This window comes from Spermophilus citellus (genome assembly GCF_964194105.1).
Source record: "Spermophilus citellus genome assembly, chromosome: 6".
In the NCBI taxonomy this organism is placed as follows: Eukaryota; Metazoa; Chordata; class Mammalia; order Rodentia; family Sciuridae; genus Spermophilus; species Spermophilus citellus.
Window position 1 is genome coordinate 109,082,418 of NC_138187.1, and position 25,326 is coordinate 109,107,743.

Below are 25,326 nucleotides of genomic sequence, written 5' to 3' on the forward strand. Positions count from 1 at the left end.
GGCAGCCCTGTCACACCGCCCCCTCAGCCCAGGGGGAACCCCAGGCAGAATTGCTGAGGCGACCACCCCAGAACAATTGACAATTGTTGGGAGTGTGGTTTTTTTCAATTTCAGTTTGGGAGAGAAAATTGATTTCCAAATACTTAGGTTCATTGTGTTGCTGAGACCTGGAGCTGAATAACGACATTCATAGCTGAGCTTGCTGGTTTTCACATTACCCTGATGACCTCAGAGCCCCAGTGTTTGCTTGACTCTCGATGCTTCCATGAGCTCCGACTCCAGTCCCAAGATAGAAATGAGGGACACAGAGAATGATTTTGTCCTCCTGCTGCTGCAGAAACTTTAGATGCTAACCAGAAAGAGATTTCCCAGATCCCCAAGTTGGTCCAGAAACTTTACTGAATTCCTGTCATGCGTAGAGTGCTGTATTATTGGGTGTTAATGGGAAAATATAAAATCATCAAGTATCAAGTTCCTGTCTAAAGATTTAATAATCAAATTGGAGATGAGGCAGGCATAGGCTAAAGAACACCCTTCTAACTTACTGACAAGTGGCAATTGGTGTTGTACACAATGAATACACGCGTAGAGAAAGAAAGACGAGACTGGTTTTGAAAAGGGGAGAATGTAGATTGAAAAAGAGGAAAGAGATCAGGAGAGAGGGCAGGCCTATATCATAAACCTCTTGATTGTATCTGAACTATAAATTTTCTCAAGTTCTTTGTCCTGAAATAGTATGTCATCTTTTTCTTTCTAATAACCTAGCCCATTTCATAAGTGTGTGTGCTGTCTGTGAAGGAAGGTTCTAATTATCCAAGGGCCCATGGAGAGTTAAAATGCCTTTTCCCAGAGGTCAGAATGGTAGATGAATGCAGGGAACAAGGTACATGGAAACATACTCCCACAGCCACCTGCACCTACCTGGTCCTGGGATCCTGCTGAAGGGCACCACCCAGGAGCAGCAGGCAGGCTTGCAATTAGCTCACATAATGCTCAGGCTTGCAAGATACAAATAGGGTACCCAAGAGTTCTGAGACCCTCTCGAGCTCCGTGGCAGAGGCTGATACATCTGGGGGAACCCCAGGCAGAGCTGGGACCTTAACCTCCAGGAAGGTGGGCTCACTTTTACGTTGTTAATGGTGCCTCTACTGTATGGTTCAATAATGGCTCATATCTCCTCTCGTGTCTGACAGGCTGAAGTGTGTGCTGGAACCGTGGCAGAGGTGATCCAGTCTGTGGTCAACGGGGCGGATGGCTGCGTGTTCTGTTTCGGCCATGCCAAGTTGGGTTAGTGAGAGCTTTTACTTTATGCTGCTCATTGGGTACCTCATTCTATGCTTGTGTATTAGTCCCATAGTCCCAGATAAAAGGAAAGGTCAAATTTCTCTAAGGTGCTGAGAGAACAATTACTTCTGCCTTTGAAATGTAGGTACTTGTAAGTGGACACCCATTCCTGTAGGGCAGCTGTCAAGCTCAGGAAAGAAACAAGGGAATAGCAGTGGTCCAGGTCAGGGTCAAGCTAAGAAAGCAAGCACGAAAATGTACATTTCCTAGGTGGAGGCTCCTTGGGAAGCAGATGGACCCCCTGCTCCCCTGCCAAGATGATTGGTGTTGGTAGATGGAACCAATGGAACAGCCAGATTAACAACCTCTAAGCAAAGTCAAGTGTCATGTTAGGATCTGTCTGGGAACATCAGACAAAGCCATCCTTGTTTCCCAGCAACCAGACACTATCAGGAATCCTCTTGTGCTGAAGCATTTGGGAAAGGATGCAGTGAGACATACCCCCAAGGGTTTTCATTGAATCCTTCCACTGTCCCTTCTTAATACTAACCCGTGGCCCTCTATCTGCTCTGTAGACCTTGCATTACATGCCTGATAAGTTAGTAATTTGGGGAGTCCCAAAAAAGTGTCCCTAGGCAGAGACTGCATCAGAGACCTTGCAGAAGGCTTGAAACTCAGTTCTTGGCCAGGACAGAAAGCCTATCGCATCTCTGCCACTTCTGTCTTCCCTGGACCTTCCTCTCATTTGATCTTGGATCAAAGCAGGACTCCAGGTTTTAATGGAATTTGCTCATGCTGTAAAAATATACACAGCATTTAACTTGAGAAAGGATGTAAAGTATACGTGGATCTGATCTGTGGGGTAGATGTAAGTGAACCATAATAGTGATAAAATGTCCCTGCCTTACCACTATATATAAAACAATGCAGAAACTGGATAGCCTGTGATAAGTGTGATCCTCTTCAGGGTGCACTGTGATTTCATCTTGTCATTTGTTTGGGCTCTCACATTCTGTATTATAGCCATTTCATTGCTAGTACTAGGAACTGCTTTTTTTTTTAATTTGTCATCAAATGCACACTATTTTTCTTACCTTCTAATTCCCTTCCTTCCCTTCCACTCACTCCCCCATGCCTGCCTTCTGTATCCTTAGCATCTGTTTTTGAGACTCTGTAGCATGATGCCAACAATCAGCCTGCTCTTCTCCCTTTCCTTGTTCCCACAGGAAAATCCTATACCATGATCGGGAAGGACGATTCCATGCAGAACCTTGGCATCATTCCCTGTGCCATCTCTTGGCTCTTTAAGCTCATCAATGAACGGAAAGAAAAGACGGGAGCCCGTTTCTCTGTTCGGATCTCAGCCGTAGAGGTGTGGGGGAAAGAAGAGAACCTGCGGGACCTTCTATCTGAGGTGGCCACTGGCAGCCTGCAGGATGGCCAGTCCCCGGGCGTGTACCTCTGCGAAGACCCCATCTGTGGCACACAGGTGATTGCTTCTGGAAGTTTGGCTTGCCCTGAGGTGGCTTGTCCCTACCTCAGAGGCTGGGGCAGTTGAGCCGTGAATCACTCACCATGTAAACTAGGAAGCTTACAAGTGTTTACTTTAAAGTGGACTGGAACTTTATGGCCTGCAGCTGTGGGGCCATCTGCTTACCCAACCTAAATATTTGTACCTTGAATCTAATTGACAATGAGCAGGAACCACAATTGTCATAGCATTTGAGGGAAAACTGAATTCACTTTCTTTATGTTCCTTTCCAAAAAAGAAAAGTACAATCTTTCTTTTGTTTAACACCAAACCGAAATATTTACTGCTCTGCACAAATAGCTGCAGCCATTACTGGGGCTGTTTATGGCCCTATAAACTGTGTTTCTGGCACTGGTTTACAGCCGGATTAGCAGTGCTGTAGGAAAAACTAATAACCACTTTCTAATTAGAACCATGATATAATTGCTAGAATGAAGGAAGCCAAGAGAAGATCCAGTTTGCCTTTTCAGGATGTCACGCCTTGTTATAAGGATCTTTCTCCTTGCTCTTTGACAATAGATGTAGGAATGACTCAGGAGCTCCCCGGTTCATATCCAGAACAATCACTTTGGCCTCCTGCAGTAGGCTTTGTTTTCAAGGTTTACCAGATGTCTCTCTCTTTCTTTCTCCCCGCCCCCTCTCCCACTATTTTTTTTTAATTAGCTGAGGTGTTCCTTTTAATAAGTACCTGATTCATCCCAGCTGGGACTGTTTGCACAGGTGAAGGTGCCTGTGCCTCTGTTACACCCTTATACCCAAACTTGTCCATGCTCAATCTCTGCTTAAAATATCCTAGATCTTCCATTTCCTTTTTGAATCCTCTCAAGCCTACATCAGTCACCTGGAGGACTTTTTGAAACATAGATGCTCAGCTCCACCCCAGAGTTACTGACTCTGTAGGTCTGAGGTAGAACCACCTGAAAGCACATTTCTAACAAATTTATATGTGATGTTGCTGCTGCCTGTCCAGACACCACACTTTGAGAACAACTATTCTGAAGCATAAAACATGCTCAGGTACTTGCTGGTCCCCATACAAGTCACACAAATGTGTCTTGATTGCCATCCATGGTTTTTTTGGTTTGTTTTGTTGCAGTACAGGGGATGAAACCCAGGGGTGCTCTATCACAAAGTTACATCCCCAGCATTTTTCTCTTTTACTTTGAGATAGGGTCTCACTAAGTTGCTCAGGCTGGCCTCAACCTTGCCATCCTCCTGCCTTGTCTTCCTGAGTAGCTGAGATAATAGGTGTGTGCCACCCCATCTGGCTCTGTTCACTTTTATGAGTCCATTGATGAAGGTCACTTAAGTGAAAGATCTGATTAACTGAAGGCAAACAAGATGAGAGGCCAATATCATCCTTATTTTAAATACATTCCCCTTGTGGAAAACATGTTTTTAATACTTCCGTTTACTTTTCTATGACAAGTACAAAACCACAAACAGAATACAAACTCTCTTTGAAGTTCAAGGATTTTGCTGACCTTAAGTTCCAAATATTGGCTTTCACACTTCAAAACTATAGGTATAGACTCAGAGTAGAAAATTGTCAGTATTTCTTCTAACCTTAAGATATACTGCAAATTAGTTCTTTGAACAAATCAGAAATAGGAGTTTCTTTTTCTCCCACAAAAAAAGAGGAATGCTGATCAAAATCTGATAATAGGATTGTTCTGATTCAGGCTTACTATAATTGCCATGAGTTCTCATAGGATTTAGACACGTTGCACACTATGCTTTCTCTAATCGATTACTGATTATGCCACAAACATGAGTTCAGTAACTAAAGGTGAAATTAGATAGCTCTTGAATACAGATGAGACCTTCAAGTATCTTGGGTGTTTCAGCGTGCCTTTGATAAGTACTTCTTATTCATAACTATACTGGTCAGTGTGGCCTAAAATTAGCTTTCATTAAATAACTGAAAAAAATAGGCATCAACTGAAAGCTAACTGAGTTTTATACTTCCTTGGGACACCAGTGCTTGTCAGACCTAAAATCACATTTTGCAAATTCCCTGTCTCCAAACAATCTAATCTCTGAGATCAACATGCAGTCACATCCCTCCTGTTTTCTTAGGTAAATGGATAGCCCTGGGTTATTGGTTTGCTGTCCTCTGCAGCGATAAGGATGGGTCATCTGCTCCCATTGATCACTCAGATACAGCCTTTGCTTTTCACACCTGCGACTTACAGATACTACTTAGGGTGTAAAATAGGTAAAAACAAGTTGCATCCACTAAGTGTGCTCAATATTCATTTGCAGAAATAAATTAATTAAACTGAGAATTGCACAAGAATAACCGGGCCTAGTTCCAGAATGACTTTTGACCTTCGAGAGGCATGTGGCTTTACTAGGCACAGTGGACAGCAACTGAATGGAGCAGTTAACACCCAGGCATGAGTGACAGGCAAGCCCTCCATCGGCTTGCAGCCCCAGCTCTTGACTTTGTGTCTTCTAGCTGCAGAACCAGAGTGAGCTGAGGGCCCCCACTGCAGAGAAGGCGGCTTTCTTCCTGGACGCTGCCATTGCTTCCCGTCGGAGCAATCAGCAGGACTGCGATGAAGATGACCACCGCAACTCCCACATGCTCTTCACCCTGCACATCTACCAGTACCGGATGGAGAAGAGCGGGAAAGGCGGAAGTAAGTGCCTGTCTCCCTCCCGCACCTCCTCATCAGCTCTCACACCAGCAGACCCCTTCCTCCAGGGCCATCATGACCTTTTCTTAATAGAATGACACCAACATGGAGTGATTTGTAATTCAGGATAATTGTAGAGTCTGGGCTGAAGTTCACTTTTGAATTGTCCAGGGGCAAAAAGGTTTGCTTTGATAAAGATAATTTACCAATGTGATTGCCATGGGCATGTAAAAGAAGAAACTTAAACACAACAACTGCTTGCTGAATAGTATCTTTCTGTTTATAAAACTGAAGGTGCTCATCACAAAAGGCCAACATTTGGCCACCAGCACACCCTGGCAATATGCCATTCATTGTTAACTTGAGTCGACTCCATGGATTTAAATAGTCTGTAAATCAGACTTTGGAATAACTAACCAGACAGTGGTTGCCTCCCTCAGGCAGGATCCCATCAGTAACGTTTCATTGTAAAAACACAGCTATTCTGCTAGGACCCCAATGCTGTGGTTCCCAGTCCCTTCATGGCTACTTTGTCAAAGCTGGCACTTGGTCTTGGTGTATTTCTCCATCCTTGACCTTCAGTGGCATCTACTTGAAGTTCACCAGATTTGAGTGCCAGTGTTCAAATGAGTGTCATAGTGGAAGAAGGTGGGAGATCTTGGACCACAGGCAAAGTGGTCCCTTGACCTCACTGGGTTTCCTAAAACAAGTTGTGAGTTGGGCATGGTGGTACACTCTTGTAATCCCAGTGACTGAGGAGTCTGAGGCAAGAGGATCACAAGTTCAAAGCTAGCCTCAGCCATTTAGCAGGGCCTTAAGAAACTTACTGAGACCCTGTCTCAAAATTAAGAAATAAAAAGAACTGGAGATGTAGCTCAGTGGCAAAGCACTCCTGGGTTAAATCTTCAGTACCCTCCCCCCCCAAACAAACAAAAACAAATTATGGGCCGGGAGGCTTGGCCCAGCCAGACAGCGGCTTCCTTATTAGTCTACCACTGTAGAGTTTTCAAAATCCAGGCAACTGGCCCTTAGTGTTCCCTGATTGATTGTCCCAAGGACACTGGATGCCGGAAAAGCAAACAAACAAAAGAAACCTCTTAAATTCAGAAAATAATCCTAGCCTGAAAATTATAAATGCAATTGACTAAAACAGAGGCAATCAACACATCTATTCTAGATGAAACCTGGAATTAAGGTATCCAACAGGGATCTGTGGAGAGGGTCCTTGATTTCTCCCCAGGTCTTCTTGTTGCCTGAAAGACATGAAAACCAGTAGTCCTGGAGTTAGCTCTTAGGGGCCACTATTGCCCCCTCTCCCCCCATCTCAGTGTCTCCACTGACCCATCCGTGTTCTGCCACTATTCCTACTCCTTGGCTCTTATTTTTAAAATTCAGGTTTACTGAGGTATAATTTATATATAGTGAGATTTACCCATTTTTATGTGTCTTGAGTTGAGTTTTGGCAAATATGTAACCACAACCAGTACCAAAATACAAAAGAATGGCATGTCAAGTTCCCTCTTTCTCTTTGTAGTCAGCTCCTTGCCCCTGTCTCAGTCTCCTGGCAACCACTGACTTGGACTTTCATCTTTGTAGTTTGGTGTTTATCAATAATAGCATATGAATGGAATCATGTGACCCATAACGTGGCCTTTTGTGCCTGAGATACATCTGTGTTGCTGTATGAATCAGGTGATCACTTATCTTCCTTGATGTCTGCTTCTTTAACTGGTTTAGAGATTTGTCCTCTGTACCCATCCCCAGGAATAAATGAAACTACCCTCACCCAGGGCTGGAGTTCCACTAACCAAGGTTACCCTTTATAGCTCTAAAAATCAACCTTGAGCTATTGCTGCCCAAGGGGTCCAGAGATATTGGCTCTGATTTGCAGTGCATTGGGCACCCCAGGAAGGTGGGCTGTTAGCAGAAGACCAGACTTCTCGTGACAGCTCAGAAAGATGAGAAGGATTTGACTGGGACAGAGCAGAATATGCTGAGGAGGACTCTTTCAGGAAAGATGAGTTCAGTTTCAGAGCACTTAACATTTGTAAGGAAGGAAACAAGGGATTAGGAGAAGGGTAAGAAGATCTAGACCTTGAAAATCCACCACAAAATGAATGCACATTTCTCCTAACAACCTGGGAACTGGCTTTACATCCTGCCTTCACTGTTTTTTCTGGTTAATGTCTTAGCAGAATGAATGTAAGAGTCTGAAAAATGTTTATTTCTTCAAAGTAGCTGTCAAAAATAATAAAAATAATAATAGCCTGCTGTGGGTTCTTGTGTTTTCAGCAAAGAGTAGCTCACAGAATATCTGAATCTCTTTGAGAGCCAATAGCTCCCAAATGCACTGAGCCGAAAATCGTAGAGAGTGGGACAACCCCCGCTCTTCTATGTTGCACACCAAACTGGGGATGGGGGATGGCTCTGTTTTCAGTTTTTCACTTTTTAATTTTTTTTTTGCCATTTTATTTATTTTTTTATTGGTTGTTCACACCATTACAAAGCTCTTGACATATCATATTTCATACATTAGATTGAAGTGGGTTATGAACTCCCAATTTTACCCCAAATGCAGATTGCAGAATCACGTCGGTTACACATCCACAATTTTACATAATGCCCTATTAGTAATTGTTGTATTCTGCTACCTTTCCTATCCCCTAATACCCCCCTCCCCTTCCCTCACATCTTCTCTCTCTACCCCATCTACTGTAATTCATTTCTCTCCTTGTTTATTTTCCCATTCCCCTCACAACCTCTTATATGTAATTTTGTATAGCAATGAGGGTCTCCCTTCATTTCCATGCAATTTCCCTTTTCTCTCCCTTTCCCTCCCATCTCATGTCTCTGCTTAAAGTTAATCTTTTCTTCCTGCTCTTCCTCCCTACTCTGTTCATAGTTGCTCTCATTATATCAAAGAAGACATTTGGTATTTGTTTTTTAGGGATTGGCTAGCTTCACTAAGCATAATCTGCTCTAGTGCCATCCGTTTCCCTGCAAATTCCATGATTTTGTCATTTTTTAGTGCTGCGTAATATTCCACGGTGTATAAATGCAATGTTTTTTTTTTATCCATTCATCTATTAAAGGGCATCTGGGTTGGTTCCACAGTCTAGCTATTGTGAATTGTGCTGCTATGAACATCGATGTGGCAGTATCCCTGTAGCATGCTCTTTTAAGGTCTTCAGGGAATAGTCCAAGAAGGGCAATAGCAGGGTCAAATGGTGGTTCCATTCCCAGCTTTCCCAGGAATCTCCAAACTGCTTTCCAAATTGGCCTTACCAATTTGCAGTCCCACCAGCAATGTACAAGTGTACCCTTTTCTCCACATCTTCGCCAGCACTTGTTGTTGTTTGACTTCATAGTGGCTGCCAATCTTACTGGAGTGAGATGGTATCTTAGGGTGGTTTTGATTTGCATTTCTCTGACTGCTAGAGATGGTGAGCATTTTTTCATGTACTTGTTGATTGATTGTATATCCTCCTCTGAGAAGTGTCTGTTCGGGTCCTTGGCCCATTTGTTGATTGGGTTATTTGTTATCTTATTGTCTAATTTTTTGAGTTCTTTGTATACTCTGGATATTAGGGCTCTATCTGAAGTGTGAGGAGTAAAAATTTGTTCTCAGAATGTAGGCTCCCTATTTACCTCTCTTATTGTTTCTCTTGCTGAGAAAAAAACTTTTTAGTTTAAGTAAGTCCCATTTGTTGATTCTTGTTATTAACTCTTGTGCTATGGGTGTCCTATTAAGGAATTTGGAGCCCGACCCCACAATATGTAGATCGGAGCCAACTTTTTCTTCTATCAGACGCCGTGTCTCTGATTTGATATCAAGCTCCTTGATCCATTTTGAGTTAACTTTTGTGCATGGCGAGAGAAAGGGATTCAGTTTCATTTTGTTGCATATGGATTTCCAGTTTTCCCAACACCATTTGTTGAAGATGCTATCCTTCCTGCATTGCATGCTTTTAGCCCCTTTATCAAATATAAGATAGTTGTAACTTTGTGGATTAGTCTCTGTGTCCTCTATTCTGTACCATTGGTCCACCCGCCTGTTTTGGTACCAGTACCATGCTGTTTTTGTCACTATTGCTCTGTAATATAGTTTGAAATCTGGTATCGCTATACCGCCTGATTCACACTTCCTGCTTAGAATTGCTTTTGCTATTCTGGGTCTTTTATTTTTCCATATGAATTTCATGATTGCTTTATCTATTTCTATAAGAAATGCCATTGGGATTTTGATTGGCATTGCATTAAACCTATAGAGAACTTTTGGTAATATCGCCATTTTGATGATGTTAGTTCTGCCTATCCATGAACAGGGTATATATTTCCATCTTCTAAGATCTTCTTCTACTTCTCTCTTTAGGGTTCTGTAGTTTTCATTGTATAAATCTTTCACCTCTTTTGTTAGGTTGATTCCCAAGTATTTTAATTTTTTTGAGGATATTGTGAATGGAGTGTTTTTCCTCATTTCCATTTCAGAAGTTTTGTCGCTGATATACAGAAATGCCTTTGATTTATGCGTGTTGATTTTATATCCTGCCACTTTGCTGAATTCATTTATTAGTTCTAGTAGTTTCTTTGTAGATCCTTTTGGGTCTTCTAGGTATAGAATCATGTCGTCCGCAAATAGTGATAATTTAAGTTCTCCTTTTCCTATTTTTATGCCTTTAATTTCTTTCATCTGTCTAATTGCTCCGGCCAGTGTTTCGAGAACTATATTGAATAGAAATGGTGATAGAGGGCATCCCTGTCTTGTTCCAGATTTTAGAGGGAATGCCTTCAACTTTTGTCCATTCAGAATGATGCTAGCCTGAGGCTTAGCATAGATAGCTTTTACAATGTCAAGGTAAGTTCCTGTTATCCCTAGTTTTTCTAATGTTTTGAACATAAAGGGATGCTGTACTTTGTCGAATGCTTTTTCTGCGTTTATCGAGATGATCATATGGTTCTTATCTTTAAGTCTATTGATGTGGTGAATAACATTTATTGATTTCCGTATATTGAACCATCCTTGCATCCCAGGGATGAATCCTACTTGATCATGGTGCACAATTTTTTTGATGTGTTTTTGTATTCGATTCGCCAGAATTTTATTGAGGATTTTTGCATCTAGGTTCATTAGAGATATTGGTCTGTAGTTTTCTTTCTTTGAGGTGTCTTTGTCTGGTTTCGGAATCAGGGTGATGTTGGCCTCATAGAATGAATTTGGAAGAGCTCCCTTTTTTTCTATTTCCTGAAATAACTTGAAAAGTATTGGTATTAATTCTTCTTTAAAGGTTTTGTAAAACTCCGCAGTATACCCATCCGGTCCTGGGCTTTTCTTGGTTGGTAGTCTTTTGATGGCTTCTTCAATTTCATCCATTGATATTGGTCTGTTCAAATTGTGTGTATCCTCCTGAGTCAGTCTGGGCAAATCATATGACTTAAGAAATTTATCGATGTCTTCACTATCTTCTATTTTTACTCCTCACACTTCAGATAGAGCCCTAATATCCAGAGTATACAAAGAACTCAAAAAATTAGACAATAAGATAACAAATAACCCAATCAACAAATGGGCCAAGGACCCGAACAGACACTTCTCAGAGGAGGATATACAATCAATCAACAAGTACATGAAAAAATGCTCACCATCTCTAGCAGTCAGAGAAATGAAAATCAAAACCACCCTAAGATACCATCTCACTCCAGTAAGATTGGCAGCCACTATGAAGTCAAACAACAACAAGTGCTGGCGAAGATGTGGAGAAAAGGGTACACTTGTACATTGCTGGTGGGACTGCAAATTGGTAAGGCCAATTTGGAAAGCAGTTTGGAGATTCCTGGGAAAGCTGGGAATGGAACCACCATTTGACCCTGCTATTGCCCTTCTTGGACTATTCCCTGAAGACCTTAAAAGAGCATGCTACAGGGATACTGCCACATCGGTGTTCATAGCAGCACAATTCACAATAGCTAGACTGTGGAACCAACCCAGATGCCCTTTAATAGATGAATGGATAAAAAAAACATTGCATTTATACACCGTGGAATATTACGCAGCACTAAAAAATGACAAAATCATGGAATTTGCAGGGAAACGGATGGCACTAGAGCAGATTATGCTTAGTGAAGCTAGCCAATCCCTAAAAAACAAATACCAAATGTCTTCTTTGATATAATGAGAGCAACTATGAACAGAGTAGGGAGGAAGAGCAGGAAGAAAAGATTAACTTTAAGCAGAGACATGAGATGGGAGGGAAAGGGAGAGAAAAGGGAAATTGCATGGAAATGAAGGGAGACCCTCATTGCTATACAAAATTACATATAAGAGGTTGTGAGGGGAATGGGAAAATAAACAAGGAGAGAAATGAATTACAGTAGATGGGGTAGAGAGAGAAGATGTGAGGGAAGGGGAGGGGGGGTATTAGGGGATAGGAAAGGTAGCAGAATACAACAATTACTAATAGGGCATTATGTAAAATTGTGGATGTGTAACCGACGTGATACTGCAATCTGCATTTGGGGTAAAATTGGGAGTTCATAACCCACTTCAATCTAATGTATGAAATATGATATGTCAAAAGCTTTGTAATTTTGTGAACAACCAATAAAAAAAATTTAAAAAAAACAAACAGCTGCCTGGTTTACAAGGTTTGGGGAACATTGGTGAGGCTGATTCTTTTTTTTTTTAGAGAGAAAGAGAGAGTATTTTTTAATATTTTTTAGTTTTCGGTGGACACAACATCTTTGTTGGTATGTGGTGCTGAGGATCGAACCCGGGCTGCACGCATGCCAGGCGAGTGCGCTACCCCTTGAGCCATATCCCCAGCCTAAAGGCTGATTCTTTACCCATCATAGATGTCTCGCCCTTCTCAATCTGTAATGGCTTGAAAGCCTCCTTGGAAATTTGCTTTGGTCAGCTTTTCAATGCTGTGACCAAAATACCTGACAAGAACAAGTTAGAAGAGGGAAAGTGTGTTTGAGGCTCATGGTTTCAGAGGTCTCAGTTCATAGATGGCAAACTCCATTGCTTTGGCCCCAGGGTGAAATAGCATATCATGGCGAAGGGCCCAGAGGAGGAAAACTGTCAGTTCATGGCAGTCTCAGGAAGCAGAGCAAGAGAAAGGGGGAGGATCCACAAGGAAGATGAACCCTTCCAGGTGACTCTCCTTCACAGTGACCCACCTCCTCCAGCCATGTCCCAGCTACCTTAGTTACCACCCAGTCAGTCCATTCAAACTAGGATGAACTGAGTAGGTTACAACTCTCATAATCTGATCATTTCATCTCTGAATATTCCTGCATGGACACCAGAGCTTTGGGGGGACACCTCATACCCAAACCATAATAGAATTCAAGTATTGGGGAAGAGATCCCCTATTGATCAGACAGCTCTCCTGTTAGTAATGGGTGTTAGGCATCTAAAGCAAGATAATACTATAATGCTTCAGAGTAATATATCAGTGAAACACAAGTTTACCTATTGTGTTGATAAAGATGGTGTTTAAAAGCATCACTTTAATGAGTAAGCTAAGCTTGCAAGCAACTCCTGCCCAGCATCCATAATAACATTAGGTATCTGATGTATTTTTATACTCTATTGCTCTGAGGAGGCCAATGTGGGCTGGGCTGGCTGTATGTGCACACGGAAAGGATAGTAAGTGAATTTGGGTGTGTCTGTATCTACACTTATCCATTTATAAGTCTGATCACACCATTTCTTTCATCTCAGTTTTCTTTTGACAACGAGCCTCTCTTTCTTTATGTGTCATGGAATGCTTTGAATCAGCATGCCCTCTCCAGGGCTATGTGTTTGATATGACTTTAAAGACATTATTTGGTCTTCAGATGGGGAAAAGGAGTCTAGGAAAGAATCTGGCTTCCAACAGGGTCTTTGCTGGGCGCCTGCTGTCCCTAGCAGCATAGCCCTGGGCAACAAGGCTATCCCTACATTGCAGGGCTGCCATCTCCCTCCTGGTCAATAGTGAGGTGATAGTTCTGTATGTTAAGATTTGCGTAGTAGAATTTTATGAAACTTTCACTAGGAGACAGTGTTCTGAACCACATGGCCTGGAATCCTCATGGTACCCTCTCGTGGCCTTCCCATCACACAGCAGTTCTGAATCTTCTAAGCCCCCTGTTCCTGCCCATCACTTTCAGTAGATAAGCAATGTCCTACTCCCTGAGAGGATAGAGTTAACCTGGCATATTCTCTCAACTTTTCTCCTTTCAGCTTCAAAATCTCCTGGTCCCTGTGCCTCAGTTCCTCCCCTACTCCTTTCCCACTGTGTGTCACCCATCTCCTGGGGGCCTTTCTCCCATCCCTCTGGCCTCTTCTGGGACTTTCCCAACTGGGACCTTAGCAATTGTCTTTTCATGCTCATATTTTAAATTTCTCCTACCATCAAAGAAGGGAGTGAGGAAAGAAAAGGAAAGAAACAACAACAAAAACCCATAAAACTTGTCTCTACCCTACTTCCTCCTTGAGCCGTCTCCTTCATGAAGTCTCCAGATCCTCCTCACTGTGTCGTCTCTTCCTCCTTTGAATTCCATAGCCGTTTGCAGGGCGTTATGCTTTTGCTGACTCACCTTACATCTTCATCAATCGTGTCTTGGGCTGAGCCCCATTAGGCTCCATGCTCCCTGAGAACAGAGGCCCCTGTTCTTCATCTTTGGTCCCCACAATGCTGGTCTCGTGTTGGCATCTCAGTGGTCCCTGCTCAGGTGTTGAGTGCAGAGGGGTGAGGGCTGAATTTTAAAACCCGAGTGTCTCTGTTGTCTAGTGTAGCTTGCTTCAGAAAGGGAAAGAGGATTACTAATTACCTTTCATGTAAACAGATGGTGTAAGAACCTCTTATGCCACAAAATAGGGAGTTGGTCAGTTCATTGTGAAAGTTGGAGGGAAAACATACAAAATGTCTCATGTAAGAAACATCGTAACTTCAATGTGTATTTTTCCATCCACAAATGATATAGGGCCATGACTCTCTCTTTGAGATGAGTGCTCAACATTAAGCTCTGACTTTCATGAACCATAATCCTGTGAGCACTCTTGTTTGGGCTTTAAATGTCTTCAAAGAGATTCAAGAACTTTAAAGACATTTGTGCAATGAACTGGGTGTAGACCATTGTCTAGAACTTTTCCTCTATAATTTCTCACTCATACCTAATTCACCTCTATTTTGTTAAAAAATCATTTTTATCACATCTTTCCAAAGCACTGAATTTAGTTTTTATAGAAACATTGACTATTTACAAATCCATTTTTTGATTTACATAGTATTTTATTATATTTTTATTTATAATAAATACAAGTGGCAAAAATAGGTTTAGGAGGAAATATAGTTGACCTACTGATAAGTAGACAGCTTATTTTTTGGGGAGCAAGTTTTTAGACAAGCTGGACAAACGATCCCTGCTAGCTCCAAGCTTTCAGCATGCCTCAGGAGTCAGGCACTGTGTCCTACAAGGTGATTGAAGAGCTTAGCCAGCCTGGAAAGGCAGTGGTTCTCAAACTCTGGTACATTATGACCACCTGGAGAACTTTGTAAGGAATCTCAATGCCAGTACTGCTCTCCAGTCCAATTAAACTGAAAAGCTTAGGAGGGGGAGCCAGCCATTAATATTTCTTAAAAGATCCCAAGTGATTCCACTGTGCTACAAAATTTGAAATCACTCTGTTAAGGGAAGGTGAGTTTAAAAGAGTTTTCCAGCCAGGCATGACAGTAATTGCACCTGTAATTGCAGTGACTTGGGAGGCCAAGACAGGAGGGTCATAAGTTCTGAGGCCAGCCTCAGCAACTTAGTGAGACCATGTCTCAAAATAAAAAATACCAAGGACTGAGGATGTGGCTCAGTGGTCTGCCCCTGGGTTCAATCCCCAGTATGGAGGAAAAAGAAAAAATTAAGAAAGGAAAGAAGGGAGGAAAGGAAAAATAATTAAAAAAAAAACCCAGCTCTACATGCTATGTAGTTAGTTTTGTATTTTCATCTTAGCCTCAGCACTAGTTTTCAGTGGGATCTCAGGGTGATTTATTTAACATCTGTGAACCTCAGTTTTCTCATCTATATCATGGGGCTAATTCCTGCATTACAAGGTTATTCTAGAGATTAAGTGATACTAGGAGAATATAGCATTTCCTGGGACCCACCAGCCCTCCATAAAGTACTTCTCAGGAGTGGGTAAAATTAGTATATTGCTTCCTGTGGAAAAAATAAAGCATTGGGTCATCTAGTTTGGTCTAAGTCTAGGTTTAAAATATAAATAACAGATTATTCAAGGCAGACTGAGTTTTGTTCCTTTAACCCTATGACCTTGACCACAAATCTGGATGAGGAACCTGCTTCTCACCTGCTATTAATTATCACCTATGTCATTCACTTGTGTAGAACTACTTTTTCCCCAGCCACTTGCAGTGATATAAATTCTTGATGACAGCAAATGGCCTGTGTCACTCACCTTTCCCCAGTCCAGGTCAAGCTCCATGTGTGAAATTTGGAATGCTGTGACTACCAGAACTCCAGCGGGTAGATTTTCCATTGTGTTAGTGTGTCTTTTGTTTTGAGTCATGCAGATATAATTATAGGTATTTTTATAATATTCTTCAGCACCTTCTACACTGTGCCTTTTGTTCTCTGTGTTCTATTTTACTACATGCACATTATGTGTTTCATTCCATTACATCAAATGGACTATAGAGTCTGAAAGACCAAATTGGTCTCTGTCATTGCCCTTTAATCTGAGGCATGTGTGGAATATCTGAGCTTCTCCTGTCTATATAATTAGGCTGCAAAGCAGATGGCATTTGCTTTTAAAAGAAAACTATTTCCCCAGCACACTGCCATGACCCAATCTTGCATGATATGAAATGGGATAAAAGAGAAGTAACATATCTTTCCTTTTAAGGGGTTGCCCTGGGAATAGTTGAAGATGAACAAAATTAACTTCTCTGTTGTAAAAAATTCTTTGCCATAGATGTACCAGAGTGGCTGTAGAGCCTGAGTGGCAAAGCTATGCCCTCCACACACATTCATCACCTTTTATCCCAGTACTAATGTGGAAGGTGAGGGAGGGGTGGGATGGAGGAGGTTAGGGTTAGACCTGGTTCCCCAGTGTTCTTGTTCTGCAGCATGAGCAGTGCCATGCTCTCCTGCATCCGTGCTGTCATTTGGGTTCTTCTTGCAGATGAGCAGGCACCCAGACACTGCAGAGGTGCTGTCCACGTGTCCTGTAGATATAGCCACCAAGACCCAGACGCACCCATGTCCCACTCCTGCCTGAGCTTCTCTTCCAGCATCTTTCATAACCCAGCTCTTTGGCCATTTCCTTTCCTCCCTCTTGCCCCTAATTACCTGGCCTCCACAACAGTTTTGGGAAGTTTCCACTTGTACCTTCTGTACAGAAGCAACAGATAAGATGATGTGAGCTGGGCCACCTGGAAAGGTAGGCATCCAGGGGCCTGGGAGCAAGGGGGAGGAAAGGAAATGGCCAAGGAGCTGGGTCATACGCAGGGTTAGAATAAAGAGCACAGGTAGAACCTTTTTTGAAAGCAGCTCTACCCCTGGCTGCATGAGCATGCCCATTAAGTATTAATCAGATATACTTGAGGTATAATAAACTGCAGATATTTAACTTGTACAATTTGATAATCATATGTGTATGCCCATGAAACCATTGCCATATGAAGATAATGAACATACCTATCGCCCCAAACATTTCTGCAACACCCTGTAATCCTTCCCTCAACTCTTCCTCCTCTTCCCCATCCCCAGGCAGCTGCTGATCTGCTTTGTTTTTATACATTAGTTTTCATTTTCTAGAATTGTATATAAATATAATCATATTGAAACTCTATTCTTTTGTGTGGCTTCTTTCACTTAGTGCAATTATTTTTGAGATTCAGTCATTTTATTGCCCCTACCAATGGTGTACTTATTTGTATTTCTGAAGAGTGGTCCATTGTCTAGATGCACCATAGTTTGCCTGCTCATTTACCTGTTGATGGGCATTTGCATTGTTTTCAGCTTGGGACAAATGAAAGAACTGTGAGCATTCACATATAGTCTGTATATACATTTCTTTGGGGGAGAAGGAGTAAATATCTAGAACTGGAAAGGCTGAATCATATAATAAATGTATGCATAACTTTTTAAGAAATTGCTGAATAGTTCCCAAAGTGGTTGAACTATTTTATATCCCCACAGTTACTAATAGGGCATCATGTAAAATTGTGGATGTGTAACCGACGTGATTCTGCAATCTGCATTTGGGGTAAAAATTTGGAGTTCATAACCCACTTGAATCTAATGTATAAAATATATTATGTCAAGAGCTGTGTAATGTTGTGAACAACCAATTAAAAAAAAATAAAAAAATTAAAAAAAAGAGAGTTCCAGTTCCTCCACATTCTTACCAACGTGTGGTATGGTCAGTCTTTACAATTTTTGCCTTTTTACATGAAAGTATCTCCTTGTGATTTTAAGTTGCATAGGATTAATGACCAACAATGCTGAACATCTTTCCACGTGCCCGTTTGGCATCCCTACATCTCTTCTGGTAAAGTGTATTCACATCTTTCACCCTTCCTTAAATTTAATTGTTTTTCTTATAAATTCTGAATACAAGTCCTTTATCAGATATAAGTTTTACAAATATTTTCTTCCAGTCTCATTCACAGCATCTTTCCAAGAGCCAAAATACTCATTTTTGATGAAGTCCAATGTACGTATATGCTCTTTTATGAACTGTTTTTTGGTGATATAGCTAAGAAATCTTTGCCTAACCTAATCAAAAAGATTTCCTATCATGCTATCTTCTAGAATAAATTTTAGGTTTTATATTAAGTCTTTGATCCATTTTTAATTTTTGTATATTGCACAACATATGGACTTAAATTGCTTTCATCTTTTTTTTTTTGGTTTTTGTGCATACTTTTGCATTTGAATATGTAATTATTCTAGTACCATTGGCCTTAAAAACTATCTTTTCTTTACTACATTACCTTTGTCAAAAATTATTTCTCAGGGCTGTGGTGTGGCTCAGGTAGAATACTCGCCTTGCATGCATGAGGCACTGGGTTTTATCCTCAGCACCACATAAATATAAAATAAAGATATTGTGTCCACCTATAACTAAAAAATAAGTATTTTTTAAATAATTATTTCTCCACATTTTTGTGTCTTTCTGGACTTCTGTTATGTTTCATTTACCTATTTGTCTATCTTACATCGATACCACACTAATTTTAACTATGGTAGGTAGGTTTATAATAAGTCTGAAAGTAGTGCTAGTTTCTCAACTTGGTATTTTCTAAAGTTATTTTGGCTATTCTAGGTTTCTTGAATGTCCATGTAAATTTTTATATAAATAGATTTTATAAAAGCATTTTCTAACCCAAAAGCCTGCTGGGATTCTGATTAGGATTGTGCTGACTCTCTAGATCAGTTTGGAGAAATTAATTTCTAAATAATATTGAGTCTTCTGACCTGTGAGCACAATATCTCTCTTTAGTTTTTTAGGTCTTTGTTAATTTCTCTTGAGAATTTTTTAATGTACAGGTCTTATTTTTTTATCAGATTTGTTTATATTTCATACTTAAGGTTATTGCAAATGGTATTTTTAAATTACAATTTCTAGCACTTCATTATTATTACATAAATTTATAATGGACTTCTGTCTCTTCATCTTCTATCCTGCAACCTTATTAAATTTATGTATTAGATCTAGTATCTTTTCCCGCCAATACAGACATTAGGCTTCTTCAAGTCTGAATCTTTTTCTTGGCTTGTTATATCAGCTAGGGCTTCCAGTATAATGCTGAATAATAATGGTACAAATAGATATCCTTGTCTTGCTCCTGATTAAAGGGAAAACATTTAGTCTTTTACCATTAAGCATGATGTTAGCTGTAGGGTTTTTATCAGACTGAAGATGTTATCTTCTATTTATATATTGCTAAGAAATTTTCTCACGAATGGACATTGGATTTTAGTAAATGCTTTTTTTTGTATGTAATGAGAGAATCACATATTTTTCCCCTCTAGTTTATTAATATGGTAAGTTATAATGATAGGTTAATTTTACTTAGTAACCAACCTTACATTTGTGGTATAAACCCCCGTTTCTCATAGTGTAAAATCTTTTTTATATGTTGCTAAATATAACTTTTAAAATATGATTCTCTAGAAACTTCTCTAGATCTTGGTCTACAGTTTGTGTGTGTGTGTGTGTGTGTGTGTGTGTGTGTGTGTGTGTGTGTGTGTAGGTTTTTGGTGTCAGGAGAATCTTCGTTTCATAGTATACCTTTGGAAGTATTTCCTCCTATTTCATTTTCAGGAAGAGTTTGAATAGAATTGGTATTATTTCTTCTTTAAATGTTGGTAGAATTCACCAGTTTATCCATCTGGTCCTGAAAGTTTCCATTTGTGGACTGGTGTTAACTATAGATTCTATTTCATTAATGGATACAGGGCTATTTATTTATATTTTCTAATATTCTTTGGTATTTTGTATCTTTCAAGAAATTTGCCCGTTCTTCCAAGTTGTCTAATTGAGTGAGTACTATTTCTTTCTTATCCTTCTGATACCCTTAGAAACTATAGATGAGCCCCTCTCCCTCATTCCTGCGCTGACAGTTCAGGTCTTCTTTCCACATCAGTTGTGCTAGGTAGAGATTCACCAATTTCATTGTTCTTAAAGAACCAGCTTTCGGTTTCAGTGATTTTTCTCCATTAATTTTTGGTTTTCTATTTCATTGATTTCTGCCTTTTTGTTAATTATGTCCTTTCTGCTATTTATTTTTTCTTTAATTTGCTCATCTTTTTCTAATTTCTTGAGGTGGAAGTTGAAATCATTGATTTGAGACCTCCTGTTATATTTCATATAGGCATATAATGCTATAAATTTTTCCCCAAGTCCATCCATCTTTAGGGGAAGCTAACAAATTTAGACATGTTGCATCTTCATTTTATTCACTTAAAAACAGTTTTTAAATTCCATTTTGTTGTCTTCTTTGGCCGTCAGTTATTTGGCTGAGTTGTTGAGTTTCAAAATATCGGGGGATTTTCCAGTTACCCTTCTACAGTCACTGCTCATGTTGTCCCAATGTGTCACAGAACACACTGAGTAATCTAAAATTTATTTAGATCTGTTTTATGGACCAGAATATGGTAGATATTGGGAAATGTTTTATGTGCCCTTTAAAAGAATGTGTATTCTGCTGTTGAGTGTTACATAAAGGACAAGTTGTTCAAATCTAATCTCGACTAGTTTTCAGTCTACTAGTTATATCAGTTATTGAGAAACGGTATTTGAATTCTCCAATTATCTATTTCTTCCTGTGGCTCTATCAGGAAGACATTCATATATTTGAACATCTGCTCTTAGGTACATAAACACTTTGTGTCCTGGCCTCTTGCTTGCCCTCCTTGTCATTATGAAAGGTTCCTCTTTGCCTCACAGAACATTTTTTTTTTTTTGTCTTCAGTCTCCTTTGTCTGATACTGGTGTATCCACTCCAACTCTCTTATGGTTAATGTTTGCTTTTCCTTTACTTATGCATTTAATCTACTACTTATTTATATTTGAAGTGCATTTCTTTATAGGAAGCGTATAATAAAATCACACATTTTTATTTGTCTGACAATTTCTCCCTTTTAATAAGAGTATGCAGACTATTTATACTTAATGTGATTATTGATAAGGTTTTATGCAAAGTACTGCTTTTCTATGTTTTCCATTTGTCTCATTTGTTCTTTGTTCTTTTCTTTTTATCTGTCACCTCTTGGATTTATTAAACACTTTTAGTGATTTTGCTCTATGTCTCTTTTTGGTTTATTAGCTGTAACTCCTTGTTGTTAGTGCTATTTAGGGTTTGTAGTGTTATTGTTAAGTTGCTGCCATCTATTCTCCAGTGATGTTACACCACTTGGTGTATAGAATAAGAACCTTACATTAGTATACTTCCATTTCTCCACTCAGATCTTTGTTCTATTGTTGTCAAAAATTTTTAACTTTACATATATTGTTTTAGTCAGTTTTTTCATTGCTGTGACCCAAAGATCTTGTAAGAACAGTATAGAGGAGGAGAAGTTTATTTTGGCTCATGGTGTCAGAGGTTCAGTCCATGGTGAATCAACTCCATAGCTCAGGGCCCAAAGTGAGGCAGAACTTCATGGCAGAAGGGCATGGAGGAGAAAAGCAGCTTAGGACATGACAGCCAGGAAGAAGAGAGAGCCATGCTCACCAAGGACAAAATATAAGCCTCAAAGGAACACCCCCATATTTCCTCCAACCACATCCTACCTGTCTATAATTACTGCTCAGTTAATTCATCTCTACGTATTCATCACAGATTAGGTTGGGCCTCTCATAATCCAATCAATTTACTGGATCTTGAATTGTCTCATACATGAACTTTTGGGGGACACACCTCATCTGTAAAACATTTGGATTTATCTTGGTGGCTGCTAGATATTTTTGAACCTTGTAAATATCCTTAAGCTCTGTTTGAAGAAATTGATTATTTGGAAATAGTTTGATCCTTAATGGTCTTGCTTTTAATGTTTGTTAAATGGAACCAGGTCTGTGCTCAATCCAGTACTACTAAGTGTCTCCCATTACTGAAGCAAGACCCTTCTGAGTACCAAATATCCTTTGATGTAACCCATATGTTACATTGCTATTTTCTTTTAATAATTATCGTGTGTGTGTGAGTGTGTGTGTGTGTGTGTGTGTGTGTGTGTGTTTGTGTGGTGCTGGGGATTGAACCCAGGGCCTTGAGCATGGGAGGCAAGCACTCTACCAACTGAGCTATATCCCCAGCCCAATAATTACCTTGTAAAGAGATTTAATAATAATAAAAAATATGTATTTAACCATGTGCTTATTCCCAAAGCTTTTTGTCCCTTTGTTTATCTTTTGTGGGTATGCCTTTGGTGAATTCTATTAGCTTTTTAAAGTCTGGAAATGTCTTTATTTTCCTTTTGTTTTGAAGTGATCCTTTTTATGGGTGTATACTTTGAGTTTAACAATTTGTAGTACTTTAAAAATATTGCTGCACCATCCTCTCACTTGTATTATTTCCAGTGAGAAATGTGCCATCATACTTATCATTGTTCCTTTGTATATAATATGTTTTTGTTCCTCAGGCTGTTTTTACAGTTTTTCTCTTGATCATTGGTTTTGAGCAATGTGATTATGATGTGCCTTGCTGTAGTTTTCTTCATGTTTCTTGTGCTTGGAGCTGATTGAGTTTCTCAGATCTGTGGGTTTATGATTTTAATCAAATTTATGGAAGTTTTAGCCATTATTTCTTTAAGTATTTCATCTGTAACACACTCTGTCTCCCTCAGGAATTCCAGTTACATATATTTGGATACTTGAAATACTCTTTTTCTTGTCTACCTGTTTTTTGTTTGTTTTTAACCTTTAAATTCTCTCTGTGTATTTCCTTTTGAAGAATTTATATTGCTAAATCTTCAAATTTACTCATCTTTCCTTTTACAATATCTAATCTGCTACTCTATCCCGTATGTTTTTCATCTCACACATTACAGTGTTCATCTCTAGGGGTTCATTTTGTCTTTTTAAAAATACATACCCCGTGTCTCTGCTTAACTTTTTGAACATTTGAAATAAGTTTTAATGACTGTTTTAATAGCTCTCTCTGTCAATTCTAACACCTATGCTCATTCTGGGTTGGTTTCAATTATCCCTTCATTATAAATCTCATTTCCCTGCTTCCTTGTATGCCTAGTTTTTTTTTTTTTTTATTAGGTGTCAGACATTTGGATTTACCTTGTTGGCTGCTAGATATTTTTGAACCTTGTAAATATTCTTAAGCTCTGTTTGAGGATGTAGTTGATTACTTGGAAAGTTTGATCCTTAATGGTTTTGCTTTTAATATTTGTTAGATGTAATCAGGTCTGTGCTCAATCTAGCACTAAATGTCCCTCATTACTGAAGCAAGACCCTTCTAAGTACTCTACCTAATATCCTTTGAATATTGAGGTTTCCCAGGCTGGCTGGTGGGAGAAAAACAGTTTTTGCAGCCTTGTGCACTATAACCTCTATTCTCTTCAGATGGTCGGTTCCCTGGCTGTGGGTATTTTCCTCATATGCATTTGCTGATCAGTACTCAGTTGAATACACAAGGGACCTTCTCTAAGTCTCTAGAGTTCTCTCCTTTCCAACTGTCCAGTAAACTATTGCCTTGGCCTCCCCTCTGTCCTCAACTCAGGGAGTCCACCAGGTTCCACCTGAGTCCCCTCTGCCTGAGCCATGCCTGGAAACTCTCTCAAAGCAATATGCTGAGATATAGGTAGTATTTGCCTTGCTTAGCTCCCCATTTCTCAGGGACCATTGTTTTTTGCTGCTTGATGTCTAATGTCTTACAAATAGTTCTTTTATACATTTTTTTTCATTTTTTGGTTGTTTCAAATAAGAGAACCAATCTGGTTCTTGTTATTTCTTCTAAGCCAGAAGCAGAAATGCTCATGGGCAAATTTTCCAATTTTTCTGAGTTTTATGTTGTCATCTATAGAAAAGGATAATAGTATTTTATTTATAATTTTACCATGAAAACTGAATGAGACTGTGGTTTGTGAAGTACCTGGCAATTGGCAGATGCTCAGCAAATATTTGGGTCTTCACTCTCTATATACCTAATTCTTACTTCTTCTGGATTTTACTTGGGTTATCAACGTGATTCATGGCTGAACTTTGGGTTGGGGTCTCTACAATGATCAACTAAAGTAGACAATCACTTGTGGGCCAATAAGATTTTAACATGATGGGTTTCAGAATTCTGCTATCCAGAGGACATTGAGGTATAAACCTTTTTTATCTTTTAATTAGACATTTTCTTTTTCTAAAACCTCATCCAATCCAACCTGCTAGAATTATTCATTTGTTTATAGTATGAATGTCAGGTTTTGGAAGGTCAGTGATTGAAGTAGACAGAATTTAAGAGGACCAGTGCTATTTGTAATCCAGTATAATTTTGTTGGGATTTCCACTAGATCATGAATGTCAACCTTTTCTTTCCCCTTTTCTTCTCAGATTTCCCAAAGAACTGCATGAAGAAGTGTTTGCTGTAACTCACTTATTCTCCCTTCTTTTTGCTTCTCTCCCACCATAGTGTCTGGAGGTCGCAGTCGCCTGCATCTCATTGATCTTGGCAGCTGTGTGAAAGCTCTTAGCAAAAATCGAGAAGGAGGTTCAGGGCTGTGCCTCTCATTGTCTGCACTGGGCAATGTCATCCTTGCTCTCGTCAATGGCAGCAAACACATCCCATACAAGTAAGTGATTCTTCTATTTGAATAATAAGTGTGGTAAACATGGAACCAGAGCTGGGTGTGGGACACTTAGTCCAGTACCATCTAGGGAGAAGTGTGGCACAGAGGGACAGTCTGTACCAAATTACTAGTTCAGAGCCATGGATCAGCATTAGCTAACCATTGTATAATGTATCATCTTCCAAATTGGAGAGTTTTAGAAATGCTTAAAACTAACTTTAGGTTACTCAGAGAAAATAGGACATTATCTCAGTGGAGGTCTCCAGTTACAATGACTATTTGTGGATTGTTGTCACCATTGTGTTGATGTTTATATTTAATAGTGATGTGAGCAACTGGCTGAAGATTGGCTTATCTTTTCTTTAAGACTAACAGATTAAACCAATAAAAATACAGATACCCAATTACATTTGGATTCCAGATAAACAAATAATTTTTTTTTGTACAAGTATGCCTCCCCCACCATTATTGTATGGATACTATAGGAATTTTATATATTATCTGGCATCCCTACTTAGCAGACTTTTTTGGGGGATTTACCCAGCACTATTCCTTGCAAATGTTTGTTCCACATACCATTTT

At 39.7% G+C, this 25,326-nt stretch overlaps 1 protein-coding gene across 1 annotated transcript in view; it reads left to right on the forward strand.

The window, feature by feature from the left end:
* The window catches only part of KIF26B (kinesin family member 26B), a 491,165-nt gene that overhangs the window by 404,294 nt on the left and 61,545 nt on the right, over window positions 1-25,326 (forward strand). Inside the window, exons 7-10 of the mRNA XM_081299332.1 lie at window positions 1,194-1,287; window positions 2,511-2,773; window positions 5,277-5,460; window positions 24,588-24,747. Coding sequence (XP_081155458.1) covers window positions 1,194-1,287; window positions 2,511-2,773; window positions 5,277-5,460; window positions 24,588-24,747 — 701 coding nt within the window. The remainder of the gene's footprint in view (window positions 1-1,193; window positions 1,288-2,510; window positions 2,774-5,276; window positions 5,461-24,587; window positions 24,748-25,326) is intronic.